Source organism: Pristiophorus japonicus, chromosome 12 (genome assembly GCF_044704955.1).
Source record: "Pristiophorus japonicus isolate sPriJap1 chromosome 12, sPriJap1.hap1, whole genome shotgun sequence".
Taxonomy (NCBI): domain Eukaryota; kingdom Metazoa; phylum Chordata; class Chondrichthyes; family Pristiophoridae; genus Pristiophorus; species Pristiophorus japonicus.
Window position 1 is genome coordinate 15,487,581 of NC_091988.1, and position 18,414 is coordinate 15,505,994.

General features: G+C 45.7%; 1 protein-coding gene across 1 annotated transcript in view; it reads left to right on the forward strand.

The window, feature by feature from the left end:
* The first annotated feature begins 10,668 nt into the window (after positions 1–10,668).
* LOC139277705 (chemokine-like protein TAFA-4) overlaps positions 10,669–18,414 on the forward strand; it is a 243,455-nt gene continuing 235,709 nt past the window's right edge. The window contains exon 1 of the mRNA XM_070896535.1: positions 10,669–10,783. Within this exon, the coding sequence (XP_070752636.1) occupies positions 10,669–10,783 (115 nt within the window). The remainder of the gene's footprint in view (positions 10,784–18,414) is intronic.

The following is an 18,414-nucleotide window of genomic DNA, read 5'->3' on the forward strand; positions in this document are numbered from 1 at the left end:
ACCTATGTAAAAAATTGCCTCCGGCAGTCTCCCTCGCAATAAATAACACAACACACTCTGCTAGGCTTCTGAACAGTCTGAACTCTGGTCACACCTTCCTTCTTCTTACTTCATGATGTCCACTTGGTCCAGCTGATTGGTTGTGCTTGGAGTCCTCATGTAAACAACGATACTACAGAAATAGAGCAAAAGTGAGAGAGGGAAAAATGATGGAAAGTACATAGAGAATACCAAGATCAGGGAGAAAATCTAACCATGCTTCCCCTATATATATAAATGAAAATAATTTCCCCTCACTTTTTCAACTCGCTTTGAGAATGAAATAGGGAGAAGCAGCCTTGAATATAAGTACTATTGAAACAAACATCCTTAGCTATAGGGCATGAGAAGCTGTGAAAACTTTGATGAGATGTTGACTGAAGAAAATTGAACAGTTGGAGCCCAGCCTAAAAAGTTTGAGAGCTCTGATTTAAGCAAAGTTGGCCTCAACATGTGCAGAGAGATGAATAAATTCCTGATTTTACATATTTATTTCAGGCAGAGTCTGGGAGGATGCAGAGAGATGAGAGTGATTGACTGAAAATGAAGGCATTTGTCAGGCGAGAAAAATATGACGGGCGGCAGGAGGTTTATCTGCTTGCTTATTTTTAATGACATTCAGTAGTGGGATTGGCAGAAGAGAGAAGTTATAGGGCACATCCACGGCCAGCACAGCGAGGTTCTCACAGCACAATGGACAAACACACCAACAAAACACATACAATGCACAACTGAATAAAATGACATTCATTTTACTATGTCTTTCAGTCTGCGATTCCTTCATTGGACAGAAAAGAAAGTATTATTTGCTCAAAAGGCAAGCAAACCAAAAGTCCGATTCCTGTGTTGTCACAAGTCAGGTTTTGGGTATCAGTGTCAATGATTCTTCCATTGGTACCTCAGACCCACTGTCAAAGACACTTACCATTGGCTAGCATGAGGTGCCATTCAACTGGGTTGTGTGTATAAATTCCTCCCTTCCCTCAACTGGAGTGTCACCTGTTCCAATGTTGCACCAGCTACTCAGGTAAACAGATAAAACCCAAGTCAGCAAGATAGATGGAGTCAAAGTGTCTGGCCTGGTACAGGTACTGCCAAACTTCAAAAATATGGGGCCCTTTCTTGTTTGTAGTATTTTTGTAATTTAGACCTGAGTTTGAAACATGCATTAGGTGAATTTCAGGAATACTCCTCAGGAATAGAACTTTCCCAGGGATATTTCAATAATTCCAACAGTCCTGGAGACCAATATGAAGTCTAAAAAAACTGTTCTTTTTCTTAACAGCTTCCTATGAAGATAGGCGTTCAGTGGTACATAGGGATGGTTCTAGTGTACATCAGCTGGGAATCTGGATTCATGATGTGTTGAAACCGACTTTTATCTGAATATAATAATCAGCAAGGTAAGCTATGTGATGCTTTTACATTTAAATATTATTTAAAATATATTAAACAGCTATTTAAAGGTATCTCTGGTTTGCAAATTAAAAGTAAACTATACACATCCTAGATAGATTATGGAGAACCAAAACTGGTGGCAGACAAGCAAACTACATATTTTACAATGATGTGTCTTAAGAGACCAAACGTGCCAACCTAGAGCACTAAGAAAAGCTCATCAATGGCGTTAAAAAAGCTGATACAGCCTCAAAAATAGGACAATTCAAAAATAGCCCTTACCATATATTTTTGATATGTAGTTACACTGAACATGCAGTGGGGTATGGGCATGTCATAACTGAAGCTGCAGGTATACCCAACATTCCATCACTTGTACAGTGGAAGAATTTGGTACAAAATGTTAGGACTTTCCCTCACTTCTTCCAGAGAAATTGCAGGCTATTGTGGACATATATTGGCACTCTCAGATACTGAATCTGTTTGTTCAATTGTTTTTTATACAGTTGTCAGAATAACACAAGGACACTCTTTTCCACCATCTGTCCAGTTGGTACTTTGCTCCCTTTATCTTCCCCAGTTACTGCTGTCATTGTTGTTTCTCTTTCCCCTCAGTTCACATCAATAATCTGCCCTCCTTCCCCAAAGTTCATGGTAGCTCTTCTCCCCCTAGTCTCCTCTCAGGCTTCTCCTCAGTTCATGCCAGCAATCTATCCCCCAGTTCACACTCTTTCCCTCCACCTTTCAATTCATGCCTCTCCTCCTTCACTCATGCTAGCATGCTTCAACCTTTCCCCATCAGTTTATTCTGGCACTCTTTATCTTCTACCCTCTGTATTCAAGTTGATAGACTTCCTCACCTGCCCATTTGATCCACGCTGGCACTTTTCTCGCTACTCCTCGCTCTTCAAATTATTCTGGCATTGTCCCCTCATCCGGAGTTCATGCTGGCAATTTTTACAGAGTGACAGGATACTCCAAGAGTCATAGATTGAACCCATATGGCCATGCATGCTTCCTTCATCAATGGCCATATGGGCATCAACAGGATGCCACTGTCTCAATGTGCTGCCCGTTTGTGACCAGCACCATACCGTCATACCCAGGGAGCTGTCATGATACCTTTTGTTTTAAAGTAGTCCACCATGCCACCACTGTTCACGACAGAATGGCCAGTCTCTAGGTACAAAGAAGACATGTCTGATCTCATTTGGGTGCTTTCCCATGATCCCAGCTGAACAATGCAACATTTATCCACCAGTATCATCATATAGCAGGCACGTTGCATATGTGCTCGATTGATTTGGGAGTGTCCTGAAGTACAGTCCAATGAGGGTTTCAAGGATTGTGGTGATATGTTGCATGCTACATTGGCCTTAGAGCCTTTTGTGACTGATGCGACTCTCGTTTCACGGCAACTCAGTTCTGAGCTGGACCTACTGCAGGTTACAACTCTCATGCAACTGTATGGATAGTTTGACCTGCTGTCCTTTCAGCCATAAGGTCACCCATCTGTTTTAGCTGTATGTACCAACCAGCTCTTACTATCACCACCTGGGTGAGGCAACTTACCAGACCTATTGCTGGTTAGGAGTGCTCTGACAAAAATTCCTCTCCAACACTTCATGAGTGACCAGACAAGTTCCAGGAGGCCTCAGAATAATTTCCTCTCATCTTCCATATACTGTTATCACCAGAAATCCATATAACTCCCTCTTAAAGGATTGTAAAGAATCAGTCTTCAATACCTCCTTCTGAAATCTTTTCCACATATTGATCATCTCTTGGAAAGCAATCTTGCCCTCTGTTTCCTCAGTTTATATGCCTTGCTCTTAGTCCTACCTGACTCCATCATCCCAAGCACATTTTCTACTTGCACGTTGCTCATGGCTTTAATAATCTTAAGTACCTAGATCACATCCTCTCTAAGTCCTCATCTCCCTCGTGCGTACAAACCTATGGCATCAAGCCTATCTTCACTGAGCAATGATCATTATTATTGCCCACTTTGGCACCTTCTGTGCAGTTTTTTTTATTATTAGTTCTTGCGATGGTGGTAACACTGGCTAGGCACTATTCATTGCTCATCCCTTGTTGCTCTCAGGGCATTAAGAATCAACCGTGTATTGTGGGACTGGAGTCTTGTGTAGTGTAGGGGTGGCAGGTATCCTGCCCTGAAGGACAGTAATGAACTGGTTGGGATTTTACAACAAAGACCACAGGCTCTGAGAGGGCAGAAGTTTGCTGGCCCACCACCTTTTCTTTTTGCTATTATGGCATTCATTTTTCTTTAAGGCAAATAGATAAAATAAGAATTGCTTTTGGTTGTCATGAGATACAGTAAATCCCAGGGCCATCATGCAGCCCACTATGGGTGTGATAACAGATGCATACACCAAGTAATTATATTCTATTTGAAGTTTTTAGCCAGATGATTTCATGTAATGCTGTGAGGAAAGGAACACTTCCAGCTGAAGGCTGAGGGTGGGCTGCCTCCTGGGCATCATGTGTAAGCAATTCAAGTACTTTAACAGTGTGAGGTCACTGTCAGTGTCTTCCTGGAAGGTACGGCTGACTCCTCTGACATTGCCTGCTCTGGCACTCAGTTGCCATGTGTGGTTTTGTCATATTGGCAATCGTTGTCTTGTCCATCTCCTGCCACTACTGCTGTGCTCTCTTTGCAGACCTGCATCACTTCATGCCAAGCATGGCCTCCCTTCACTGCCTAATCTCATACTGAAGTACTTTCATCATCATCATCATAGGCAGTCCCTCGAAGCGAGGATGACTTGCTTCCACACCGAAAAGGGATGAGTTCACATGTGTTTCAATGAAGGACCTAATATTCCAGACCCCGAACTACATCCTGAAGGGTGGAAGATGCCTGTGCGTGGATTTTTTTAACGTGTGGTGGCCGTTGTACATCAGCCACCACACGGGCTTGACAGAGCTAGGTCTTGGTCCAGTGCCAAGGATTACCCAAGACTAACTGGAGACCAGCTCTGCTGCACAGACCGAGCACGCACACATATTGCAGTGTGGGCTGGTCCGTGTTGCCCCTGGGCCCTCGCCTCTCCTGGGCCCCGGTCACTTCCCTCTACGGACTCCTTCGCCCCTCCTGCTGAGTCTGCCCGCACTGCAATCAGCGACCTGGCTGCGTAGCCGTCGTCCTCCTGCAGCAGCACATGCTGCTTCCTGCAGTGGTATGCCTCCGCACGCTGGCCCCGGCCTGCTGATGGTCTTGCAGGCCGGGACCGCACTGATTTCCGGGCCGGGCCGACGCACATTGCTCCCTCCAATGGCACCGGCACTTTACAGCCTGCATGGAAAATTGAAGACACTGAATCTCACAGCCCACACATGTTGTGGATTACATGCCAACCATGTGTGTTTCTGTTAGACAAGTAACGTTTTTGGAACCAGTGTCTGCTTCACTATGTTTGTGGATGACAATCAGCATTGTTCCTGACTCAAACCTGATGCTGCTGTTGCTCCAGGCGATGGAATGCTACCACATACTCTGGTGAGGAATTCTTGTGACAGCTCGGGAGTTCAGAAATTCCCATTTACAACTTAAAGCAGAGCTCCATTCCTAGAACAGCTTCAGCATTAGATGGGAGCCTTGGGTGGTGCCAAGGGGGAGGGGAGAAGGGTCCACTGTAAACTGAGAGAGGTGGAAGGACAGTGCCAGTGTGACCTTGGGGAGAAGAGGGATAAGGTTGTCAGTTTTGAATTTGGGAGGGAGAAGAATACCATTGTAAACTGAGGAAAGAAAGATACAGAAGATTATCAACATGACGTAGGGGTGCGGAGAGTGCTGCATGAACATAGGAACATAGGAACAGGAGGAGGCCATTCAACCCCTCGAGCCTGTTCTGCCATTCAATGAGATCATTGCTGCTCTGTGACCGAACTCCATATACCCGCCTTTGGCCCATATCTTTTAATACCTTTGGTTAACAGAAAGCTATCAATCTCTGATTTAAAATTAATAATTGATCTAGCGTCAATTGCCATTTGTGGAAGAGAGTTCTAAACTTCTATCACGTTTTGTGTGTAGAAGTGTTGCCTAAGTTCACTCCTGAAAGGTCTGGCTCTAATTTGTAGACGATGCCCCCTAGTCCTAGAATCCCCAACCAGTGGAAATAGATTCTCCCTAACTACCCTATCAGTGCCCCTTGATATTCTGAAAACTTCGATCAGATCACTCCTTAACTGTCTAAATTCTAGGGAATACAACCCTAATTTGTGTAATCTGACCAAGTAACTTAACCCTTGAAGTCTGGTAGAGGAGGGAGAGGCAGAGGAATGCTAGTTTAAACTAGAAAAGGGAGGAGGGATGAGAAGAATGTAAGCTTGAATTGAGAAAGGAGGCATAGAGTGGCAGAATGAATTAGAGGGAGGGATAATAGAATGACGGCATGAATTGAGAGGATGGGCTGGAAGAATACCTGCAGAAGGGACACGATTTGCATCAGCCTTTTACACCAGGCTGGAATTCTAATTTGACACTGCAGGAAAGGCACAAACAGTATGTTATATACAGTTACTATGTGAGACTTGGTGTGGTTACAATTCCAGTGGAACCTCGTGTAGAAGAAACATTAACCCTCACATTAAAATGACGAAGGACATTGATAGGGTGAATAGGGAAAGACTATTTCCTTGAGTTGGAGAGTCAGTGACAAATGATCATCAATTTAAAATTGTGACTAAGGGAGTGAGGAAGAAGGATAGGGCGAATGTCTACATGCAGAGAGTTGTGAAGAGTATGGAATGCTTTGCCACAGGGAATAGCTGAGGCAGAAACCTTTGTATTTTGTAAGGGAAGAGTAAATAAACATTTGAAACAGAGCAAGATAGAAGCCTGTGGAGAGAGATCAGCACAGTGGGATGCATTTTGGATTATTTAGCAAAGAGCCGGCACAGACATGATGGGCTGAGTGGGCTGTTTCTGTGCTGCAAACTTTGATGGTTCCATTATGTTCAGTATCAAACCTGTGTAAGTGTGATCACTTACATACAGGGTAATGTTTCATACTCTGCCCAGTGCATCACTGTGACAATTCCCACAGGAACCATCCTTATGGCATCACTGAGTAATATTGTCAATTTGGTTCTATTTATGCCAAATTATGGTCAGTTTTGTGCTGTGAGATAATGCCCATTATTAGGCGACACTGCCCAGGCTCATTCCACTTAGGACCCTTGTCGCCAACAGAGATGGGAGGCAGTCAAGTCCAGATCACAGTGACCATGAAAGGATAGTGCTAACTCACTACTCCACCCCTTACAGATATAATTAAACCTAGGACTTATTACAGGGAACCTGAAGCCAATTAAAGAAATATCAACATAATGTCTGCTATGGTTTGCAACTGTGTCTCAAATTGACCGTTTGATAATTACACCCTATAACCTGATATCTGTGAGATCAAAAAGGGCTTGTCTAAACTGTAATGTGATCGAGGATTAATCCAACATTTTACCTCAAACCTTTGTATTTTCACGCACGCAACAGGCTCGATGGACCAGATGGTCTTTACCCGGCTGTCATTGTTCATATGTATCGAAGACAGAGACAGGACATTGTTTAGCAATGTAAAATTCCCCATGAATACTAATCCAGTGGCGAGATCCTCATCTACTCTACCTGGATATTGTATTGCTGGTTGTCTTATTAATGTAAAAGTGGCCTGCATGCTATGCAAGCTTGACATTGTGCCCACCTGGCCTTCTAGCAGGGAAGTTATGATGAAGCTTTATAAAACACTGCTTCAGCCTCAACTGGAGTATTATGTCTAATTCTGGGCACTACACTTTCATAGGCGGTCCCTCGAATGAGGATGACTTGCTTCCACACGAGTTCACAGGTGTTTCAATGAAGGACCCGATGTTCCAGTCCTGAACTCCAGTTGAGGGGGTGGAACTTGCCTGTGCGTGGATTTTTTAACGTGTGGTGACCGTTGCACATCAGCCACCACACGGGCTCGACAGAGCTAGGCCTTTATCCAGTGGCAAGGGTTAAACCAGGACGACTGGAGACCTGCTCTGCTGCACGGACCTAGTGCACACACTTTAGGATGGATATGAAGGTTTTAGAGAGGGTGCAGAAAAGATTTACAGGAATGGTTCCATGGATAAGGGACTTCAGTTATGTGGATAGACTGGAGAACTGGGGTTATTCTCTTTAGAGCAGAGAATCTGTGTCCTCTGGTTCTCAACTCTTCAGCCAATGGGAACAGTTTCTCTCTATCTACTCTGTCTAAACCCCTCATGCTTTTGAACACCTCTATCAAATCTTGAGAGGAGATTTGATAGAGGTATTCAAAATCATGAGAGGTCTAGTCAGAGTAGATAGAGAGAAACTGTTCCCATTGGCGGAAAGGTCAAGAACTAGAGGACACAGATTTAAGGTGATTGGCGGAAGAACCAAAGGCGACATGAGGAAAAACCTTTTTAAGCAGAGAGTGGTTAGGATCTGAATGCACTGCCTGAAAAGGTGGTGGAGGCAGATTCAATCATGGCTTTCAAAAGGGAGTTGGATAAATACCTGAAGGAAAAAAAATTGCAGGGCTATGGGGAAAGGGCGGGCGAGTGGGACTAGCTGAAGTGCTCTTGCAGAGAGCAGGCACGGGCTCGATGGGCTGAATAGCCTCCCTCTGTGCTGTATCCATTCTATGATTCTACTCTGAATCGGTGGAAGATGGCTGCAGTGGGATGAAGGCAGCTCTCCAGCAATGTTTGCCACTTATTCAGCCGACTTTAATTGAATTGTAATTCACACATTTTCCAAAGAAACCACAAGCATCCTAAATCTTTTAATCCACAATTTTTCTGAAAACCCATTTGTTTGGAACTAGTAGTTAAGAATTGCTCTGGTCACGATGTGTAGCAACATCAGAAATCCATTTGCAAAGGTTTCCTCTATTGGGTATTTGTAGCAAGATTATAAATGAGTTCTTTCAGAATGGATTTACAATTTCACTTGGAATACAATTGCTATGTACCTTACATGGTGACGAGAGTAATTGTTAACCCCGGTCAGTAAATTCTCAGCATCTTTCACTATTAGAAAACGCGTTCTTCAAATATAACCCGTGATGCACTCAATGACTGATGAAGAAAGGCCCTATTCAAATATCAACTGTATTTCCTGGTGCTTTGAATGTAAATGAAGATCAGCCCAGCTCCCTGGATGGTTCAGGCAGTAATGCACTTTTTAGTGACACTGACAGATTAGTGGGATCCCCGATTCAATCCCCAGTCTGAGCTGAATTTACTGATCTTAACCAGTTTAGTAGTTGGGGCACTACAACTGGCTTCAGCACTCTTGGCCTGTGAAGCAACATGCTATCAGTGACCCCTCCCCACTGTGTATGTGGATGTCAGATGACGGCATTACCAGATTGACAGTGATGTCCTCTTGGTCAAATGGCATGACTCACTTTCCAGATTCACACATGAAGAATGGCCACTTGAAGTGCCAGAAGATGGGACAGTATTGGTGAAACTGTACTCCAGCAAGAGTCAACACCTTTGAGCGAGGAGAAAACTGTAGAGCAAAATACAGGAAAAATAGGTCAGCCAAACAACAGCCTTTCCTTTGCTAGATGTTGGGAACTGCCTAAACCTCTAAATTAGACCAGCAAACAGTCAACTCTGAGAAAAGTGCTGTCTCCTCTGCCCAAGCCTGACCATTTCAGATCAACTCTGATGGGATTGTGTCAGACGGCAGTGAGGGAGGCCAGTGATGGACGCGCAGACTCAGAGGTGTGAGCTGGCACAGTCTGCTGCACATGTTTGAGATACAACAGTCAGGGACTACCTGAGACTGATTGGAAAGAGATTCAGTTGATGATGTTTGTGATGCTGAAAAGTCCAGAAAGGAGAAGCCAAGGGAATGAAGAGAGAGAGAGGGGAGAATTGGGCAGCACTTTGTAAGGATATGGAGCTACAGGTTCAACGATTGAAACAGAGGAGGGCCTGATGTTCTCTGACTGTTTACCACTGGATGTAGCCGTACTGACAATTCTGCTGCTAAAATCCATGATTTCCTCTCTGCATCCTCATTTTGAGCTCATTCTTCAGCTGTTACAATAACAAACTAGCTGAATTGTCTCAATTACACGTAGAAATCTGTAAAATAAGGGCCCTATATCTACATCTAAAGGGGGTTTTATGTTTGAATAGTCACTATTGCTTTTCATCAACACTATTTTATATTTATTCAATATGCTGTGGTTGGAAAATGGTAGTAATTCTATTGATCAATTGATTGCTCCACACTACCCACATTAACACTACCCATTACCTGATCTAACCCACACCCAGTGGCAGATAGGCCCCAACACACTCTGCCTGCTCGACCTAAACTGCTCCTCTGCCAAGGAATGATCCTACCCCTCTCAATCTTTAATATGTATATGGAACTAAATACAACTGTCCAAGTATGCATTTGCAGCCACCAAGTAATCGGTAATGTGTCATCACCCAAGAAAGTGTGTGAGCTTTCAGAATTCATAGAAACATAGAAAATAGGTGCAGGAGTAGGCCATTCGGCCCTTCGAGTCTGCACCACTATTCAATATGATCATGGCTGATCATGCAACTTCAGTACCCCATTCCTGCTTTCTCTCCATATCCCTTGATCCCTTTAGCCGTAAGGGCCACATCTAACTCACTTTTGAATATATCTAACGAACTGGCCTCAACAACTTTCTATGGTAACTTAACAAAATCTCTCATGGGTATATTGTCCTTCCCTCTTTAATCTCCCTATTAATGCCCTCTCCCATGTTGCAGGTGAGAGGCTGGGTGAACTACTCCCAGGCCTGTGCGATCTGTAACCAATCACTATGCCAGAATAGCTTGGTATGAATTTGTCCCTCCTTCCCAGTGAGAAACCGATGACCACGAGAGAGGCTTCCCCTGATTGCACTGTGTCTGGTGACCCGTGATGATTGGTGGACCCGAACCTATGTCCTCCAGCACGGGTGGGCACATGACGAGCGAACATAAATCTCAGGTAACTGGCTAGCATTTCCTAACACTTCATTTCCATCAAAGAGCAACAAGCATTAGTGAGAGAAAATGTATCCGCGCTTTTCCGCGCATTGTTCATGAGTGGGGGCCTGGATGCCCACCCTTATAATTCAAACGCTGCTTCTCAGTTTCCACGTAGCCACAACTTGTTTTTCTCTGCTTGTGTTTTTTTCCCTCTCTATTAGGATGAGATTCTGTGCGAGATCAATGCTCCTCACTCACTGGCTGCTGCTGGTCTCTGCTCTAATGCTTTGCTGTAAGTCGCTGTCTGCCTCCAGTCACCACCCCCGGGGACACTCAGGTAAGCAGCTCCCCAACAGCTCTCCCCGGATACTTAGACCGAGCTTCATGTGACTGCATATTATAACCCATCAGACATCTGAGAACACTTTTATTCCTCATTAAATGTCATGTGCACTCGATAGCACTGCAGTTTGTTACCTTCTGAATGAAAGCAATCAATCTGTTTCTCCTGGTTATATTGATTTTTAATTTCAATGCTTGTAACTTGATGCCTCTGTGATGTAAAAAAAAAATGGCTTTTTGATTGAGAAACCTAGATGAAGCACCGAGATCCATAGAAACGGGATTGCCAAAGTTGAAAGGATTTGAAGAGAAGAGGAGATTAATCATGTGGTAATTAAATGACACTAAGCTCGGGGTTTAAAGCGGTGCAGATAATACGGAAAAAGGAGGTAAGGAATTCGAGGGTTTTGAAGCCTAGGAAAGAAAGAATTAAAAGAGGAGATCATTCCTGGAGTTTCCAAATTCTGCATTCCAGATTTCCAGCAACTTTCCGCCCATTCATTTTAAAATCGCAGACTGGTGAGCAGAAAACCTCAGCCCATGTGATGAGTCCTGGCTTCAACACAGTGAGGATTTTATAAACAACAACAACTTGTATTTATATAGCGCCTTTAACGTAGTGACACATCCCAAGGCGCTTCACGGGAGTATTATGAAATAAAAATTTGACACCGAGCCGCAGAAGTAGAAATTAGCACAGGTGACCAAAAGCTTGGTCAAAGAGGTCTGTTTTAAGGAGCGTCTTGAAGGAAGAAAGAGAGGTAGAGAGGTTTAGGCAGAGAGTTCCAGAGCTTGGGGCCAAGGCAACAGAATGCACGGCCATCAATGGTTGAGTGATTATAAGCAGGGATGCTCAAGAGGGCAGAATTAGAGGAGTGCCGACATTTTGGGGGGGTTGTGGGGCTGGAGGAGATTACAGAGATAGGGAGGGGCGAGATCATGGAGGGATTTGAAAATAAGGATGAGAATTTTGAAATCGAGGCATTGCTTAACCGGAAGCCAATGTAGGTCAGCGAGCATATCATGGGTGAGCAGGACTTGGTGCGAGTTAGGACATGGGCAGCTGAATTTTGGATCACCTTTAGTTTACGTGGGGTAGAATGTGGGAGGCCAGCCAGGAGTGTGTTGGAATAGTCAAAACTAGAGGTAACAAAGGTATGGATGAGGGCTTCAGCAGCAGATGAGCTGAGACAAGGGTGGAAATGGGCGATGTTATGGAGGTGGAAATAGGCAGTATTAGTTATGCTGCGGATATGTAGTTGTAAGCTCATTTCAGAGTCAACTATGACACCAAGGTTGCGAACAGTCTGGCTCAGCCTCAGACAGAAGTTGGGGAGTGGAATGGAGTCAATGGCTGGGGAACGAAAACAGTGGCTTCGGTCTTCCCAATATTCAATTGGAGAAAAGTTCTGCTCATCTAGTACTGGATGTCGGACAAGCAATCTGACAATTTAAGACTGTGGAGGGGCTGAGAGAAGTGGTGGTGAGGTAGAGCTGGGTGTCATCAGCGTACATGTGGAAACTGATGCTGTGTTTTCAGATGATGTCGCCAAGGGGCAACATGTGGTTGAGAAATAGGGGGTGGGGGGACAGACAGTATGAAAGTAAAGCAGTTAAGATGAATTAATAAGAACAATATTGGTTAGGCCACAATTAGAGTTATGTATGTAGTTTTGAGCACCCCATCATCAAAAGGATATTAAAGCCATAGAGAATGTACAGCATAGATTGACCAATATGATGCCTGGGATGGTAAACTGTAGTGACGAGGGGAGACTTGAGATACTGGGACTATTTGTACAGGAACAGAGAAGGCTAAGAGGAGATTTAATTGAGGTTTTAAAAAAAAGTTATGAAGGGTTTTGATAGAGCGTATAGTGAAAGACTGTTTTCTTTGGCTGCGGAGTTCTTGGAGAAGTCATCAATTTAAAATGGCCACAGAGAGTGAACAAAGAGGTTAGAATAGATCCCTTTGTGTAAAGGGTTGTTGGAACATGGAGTACTTTGCCACAGGAAGTAGTTGAGGCAGAAAGCATTGCATATTTTAAGGGACAAGTGGATAAACATTTGATGCAGAGGAAGATACAGGGCTGTGGGGAGAGAGCAGGCCAGTAGGATTGGTTTGGATTGCTCCAGTGAGACATAAGGGACTGGATAGCCTTCTTCTGTGCTGTAAGTTTCCATGGTAGTAGGATGCAGGAATGAAGAGTGTGCTGGATGATGTACTTCCAGCTGAGAAAGAACAAAAAAGAAACAGTCAGAGAAGTAAGGACAATGTGTAGAAAGCAAAGAGAAACATACCAAAGGAGGGAAACAATTCAATCCACTTGTCTGCAAATCTGGTAACAGTAGGTTTTACTGAATTTCAATTTGTTGTTGGCCGGTTGGAATCAATCTTATTATTCATGTTAGATAGAATTCAAATTATTAGGAATGTTTCCTCGCCTCTGGACCTAATGCATATAATGAGATTGCATTGTTTTATATTATGTGAATATTATGGGCCCGAAATTCAGTACTGCTGGAAAGCTGGTGTTCCCCCCACCTTTTTGTGGCCAATAGCGGCAACATTTTTTTTGTGGCTGGGCCACCCCATATTCAGCTCCAAAGTGAACAAATGGGTTCCAGCGCTATTGAACCCTTCCAAAGTGGATTTTTCAGCGGTATGGCTGTCTTAATTTGAGTATTATCATTACTGAGAAATTCAGCATGTAGGTAAGGGTTTCCAACGAGCCAGCCTTTTTAAAGGCCAGGGTTTGCAGCAAGCCCCTGAGGGGGGAAGGAGGTTGGAAGGATGGCTGGTGTAAGAGAACCAACAGGTTGACTGATATGGAGCTGGAGACACTGATGGACGGTGTGGAGGACAGAAGAAGAATACTGTTTCCTGACGTGGGGAGACCTGGCAGACCGCCAGTACATAATGCATAGAGGGAGATTGTTGGGGAGGTGTCAGGCACCTCCATATATGTGAGGACGCACCCTCCCAGGAGGGTGCTGGCCAGTTTTCACCCAGCCCTTCCAAGGTGACGATGGGTTGACGCCTCCTAGCTCTGGGGCGACGGGGATCTTCTCATCCTCCAGCGCCTCCTCTTCCTCCTCCGCCTCCTCCTCCTCCTGCACCTCCTCCTCAGGTGGTATTGCTGGCTCGACCTCTAGCGGCTATCCCCTCATGATGGCCAGGTTGTGCAGCATGCAGCAGACCACAACAAATATGGAGACCCGATGAGGAGAGTACTGCAAGGTGCCACCAGAGCGGTCTAGGCACCGGAATCTCTGCTTAAGGATGCCTATGCATTACTCGATGATGCACCTGAGCGTCATTGTATGCATGCTCTGGCGCTGCCCTGGGGTTCCGCAGAGGAGTGAGTAGCCAAGTGGACAGGGGGTATCCCTTGTCCCCAAGCAGCCAATCGCAGTCCTGATTCGGGCCGGTGAAGACAGCGGGCACACTGGTCTGGCGCAGAATGAACGAATCATGGCTGCTGCCTCCCTTGCCCGCTGCCTCTCTGCACGGTGCTGACGGCGATGCCTTCTCCTGCGTGCCACCCTGTTTCTGAGCAGGTGTACCAGGTGTCGCCCTCCCAACACTCCTCCCATCCTCAGGGTGAACCCTGCCCAGCAGGTCTCTGCAGCCCACAGGCCTCCACTAAAGAGTCAGACCTGAAAGTTGTACAAAAGTGCAGGGGTATGTGCAAACCTCTGAGCAGCACTCAACAGGTTTAATGGAACCAAAACAATTAATAAAACTATATCAAGAAATAAATACTGTGGATGCATGCTGAAAAATGAAATAAAAACACTAATAATTAATATAACTATATCAAGAGACATATACTGTGGACCATGGAAAATGAAATAAAAACAATAAGAAGTAATAAAACTTTTTACCTACCAAAGGGCCCCAGCGGTGTCGAGTTCAAGCACCTCGCGGGGGCACTGCTGGGAAAGGTACCTCGGTGAATGTCGCTGTGGTAGTCCCTTTCCAGCAGCCCGCACGCTGCAGAGCTCACCACTGGAAACCCTCCTTTACAGCGGCTTCACCGCGCCGTTTCCGGTGGAAGTGAACACCACTCACATCCCCCTCCCCGAGCTGAATATGGCTCGGGGATGGAAAAGTACCCGACCGCGGCGGCCCATCGATTTTTTCGGTCGACCACCCAAACTCGGTGGTAGGCGTCCCTTCGGGGACGGTGAATTTCGGGCCCTATGTATCACTGGACTGTTATAAAAAGCATGCACCTACTGTTGCTATGATCTTGCCCTTCTAGTTCCAAGGCTATAGAGCAATGAGGTGAATGAAATGCTTCAGGACTAATACATATTTTGAGGAAGTTGAAAGTCTGGCAATGAGAGTTCCTGCATTCCATTGTTAAATGCGTTATTCAAACCTGTTAAATATGACGTGTAATAATTTCTGATATGATTAATACCACTCTAAGCAAAGAGGTACACGTGAATGAGCCGGGTACAGACTCAGAGGTATGGTGTCTCTCAGGGGGTAACCCAGGTTTATGGAGTGACTCCAATGATCCCCCTAAGATGCGCAGCCGTGCACCAATCGGGAGGTGCCACGCAGGCTGCAAGATATCGCATAACAAATTTAAAGGGACCGCGCACTTAGACTACAAATTAGAGGCAACATTGAGTGATTCCCGCACACTGTATATCCAATTGCAATCCATGCAGCAGAGCAGGTCTCCAGTCGTCTTGGATAACCCTTGCCACTGGACCAAGACCTGGCTCCGTCAAGCCCGTGTGGTGGCTGGTGTGCAACGGCCACCACACTTTAAAAAAATCCACGCACAGAAATCTTCCACCCTTCAGGATGTAGATCAGGACCTGGCATATTAGCTCCTTCATTGGAAAACCTGTGAACTTTTTGCCGTGGAAGTAAGTCATCCTTAATTCGAGGGACTGCCTATGATGCTGATGATGATGACATCCAATTGTACTGTGCACACTTGTGCAGTCAAATCTCAGGTCAAAGAGCAGGCCTGTGAGAGAAGCCACCAAGGCAAGGCAAGCCTAATTGAATGAGTATGCAGTAATATGTTCTCTCCTAGGCCTGCCCATTGGCATGGGTCTGATTGTGTATATGTAGCAATCTTGCGGAGACATCGTTGGTGGCAAAGACCGCCTTAAGTGGAGCAGGTGCATCGGGAGGACGCTGAGCACCTCGAGTCTCGTCGCCGAGAGCATGCAGAAATCAAGCACAGGCAGCGGAAAGAGCGTGCGGCAAACCTGTCTCACCCTGCCTTACCCTCAATGACTATCTGTCCCACCTGTGATGGGGACTGTGGTTCTCATATTGGACTGTTCAGCCACCTAAGGACGCGTTTTAAGAGTGGAAGCAAGTCTTCCTCGATTCTGAGGGACTGCCTATGATGATATGTAGCAATCATCATCACCAAACTGACTAAGAATTGTTCATTTCCAACTTGCAAATTGCTTGAGGGTCTTGGGGTTGTGCTGGGCTTGGCTGGGTTGTGTCTTCACTTGTACTTGGAAGAAGGCTGATCGGGGGCTGAGGTGGTGCAGGTATCTGAGGCTGAGGTGGTGCAGGTATCTGAGGCCAAGGTGGTGCAGGTATCTGAGGCCAAGGTGGTGCAGGTATCTGGGGCTGAGGTGGTGCAGGTATCTGGGGCTGAGGTGGTGCAGGTATCTGAGGCTGAGGTTGTGCAGGTATCTGGGGCTGAGGTGGTGCAGGTATCTGGGGCTGAGGTGGTGCAGGTATCTGGGGCTGAGGTGGTGCAGGTATCTGGGGCTGAGGTGGTGCAGGTATCTGGGGCTGAGGTGGTGCAGGTATCTGGGGCTGAGGTGGTGCAGGTATCTGGGGCTGAGGTGGTGCAGGTATCTGGGGCTGAGGTGGTGCAGGTATCTGGGGCTGAGGTGGTGCAGGTATCTGGGGCTGAGGTGGTGCAGGTATCTGGGGCTGAGGTGGTGCAGGTATCTGGGGCTGAGGTGGTGCAGGTATCTGGGGCCGAGGTGGTGCAGGTATCTGGGGCCGAGGTGGTGCAGGTATCTGGGGCCGAGGTGGTGCAGGTATCTGGGGCCGAGGTGGTGCAGGTATCTGGGGCCGAGGTGGTACAGATATCTGAGGCTGAGGTGGTGCAGGTATCTGGGGCCAAGGTGATGCAGGTGATAGCGCGAATGTACCCTCCAAGAATCACTCGTCACTCAGGGTCGGTTCCACACGTCAAAACGGTTTATTACGCCGCCGGGGAGATGAAGCCATTGGTTCATCCAGGTACCTCTCTCCGCTGAACAAAGGGTTTCATGGATTTTTATATGTTTTACAACAGTTTACTACAGTTACATCAGCCCATTTCGGCCGGACACTATCCAATCATATTGATTATAGATTACATATAGATTCAATTAGACCAATAGAATTGGTCTCTGAACATTAGGTGGCTGCGTGATCGCATCATGTGTTGCTAAGGGTTACTCATGGTTTTGTGATATTGTCCAGGCCCCCCTCTCCCCACTTATTGTCCTTGGGTGCTGTCTTTGGGTAGTTTCCTTATCGTAATCCTGTTACAGGAGTACTATTGTTCTGTCATTCAACTGGGACATCTTGTCTGGTGCCTGGAAGCCTGTTGATTAGAGACATCTGCTGAGCTCGTCTTTTATGTGTATTCCTGTGTGAGAAACGGCAGTTATCAATAACTAGGAATGCAGGCTAGCTGAATCCCTTGAGGCTTTGCTGAATCACTGGCAGCCATCTTCCTACATTTTATACACACACATTTAATTCTAACATTATACATATTTAATTCTAACATTATACATATTTAATTCTAACATTATGCCACAGGTGCCTTTGCTCTATTGGAAAATCACTCTCCAACAATCCCCCCTTTTGGTAAAGGGGCTAGTCCTAGCCACCTGAAACCGACACTAATTTTTATTATGTTATTTATGTTTTTGTAATACCCGGCCAGTCACGCGATTTCAGGAGTCCCAGTTGTTTAGATCAAATGAATATAGTTCGAATCGCCCCTCTCGCCTGTCACACGGACTTCCTTGCTTATCTGAGCTCTGGTGCTAAACCTCCGTTGTTGTGCATAATATCTGCAGGACCGGCAAGCCATGACTCCCCATGCTAATGCTAGGACTAGCTGTATTCCGACCAGTATATGTGATATAATTCGAATCCAGGGGTGGATGTTGACATTCATCCCCCAGTTCCAAACCCTCCTCCACCAACTCTCATCCTGTAGCTCTGTGTCGTGTCTTTCTCCAGTATCTCAATCTTTGTCCATAGTTGGTGGTAGAGTTTGACAGACTGGCCGACTCGGAGTCTTAGTTCCCTTAGTACTTCCGCTAAATGGGGGATATCGGCCTGCTCTGGCTTGTCATAGTCCTGCAGGTGAGGTGATCATGGAGCTGATAGGTCGCATTAATGATTTCGGCATCTGACTTGGATAATGCGGGCTTGCCCTATAGTAACGGATCGTAGGGGTGTAAAGCAGAAATTTGGTTGTGGGATCTGGCATTGCAAACTGTTACACTGATATGATCGTTCCGTGGTGGAGACACAGTATCTCTCTTTGCCTCCGTACCTGGCCCAGACAAAATGTGTAGCGGCAGGTACTATTTCCAGAACACATCCATCGGTTTGAT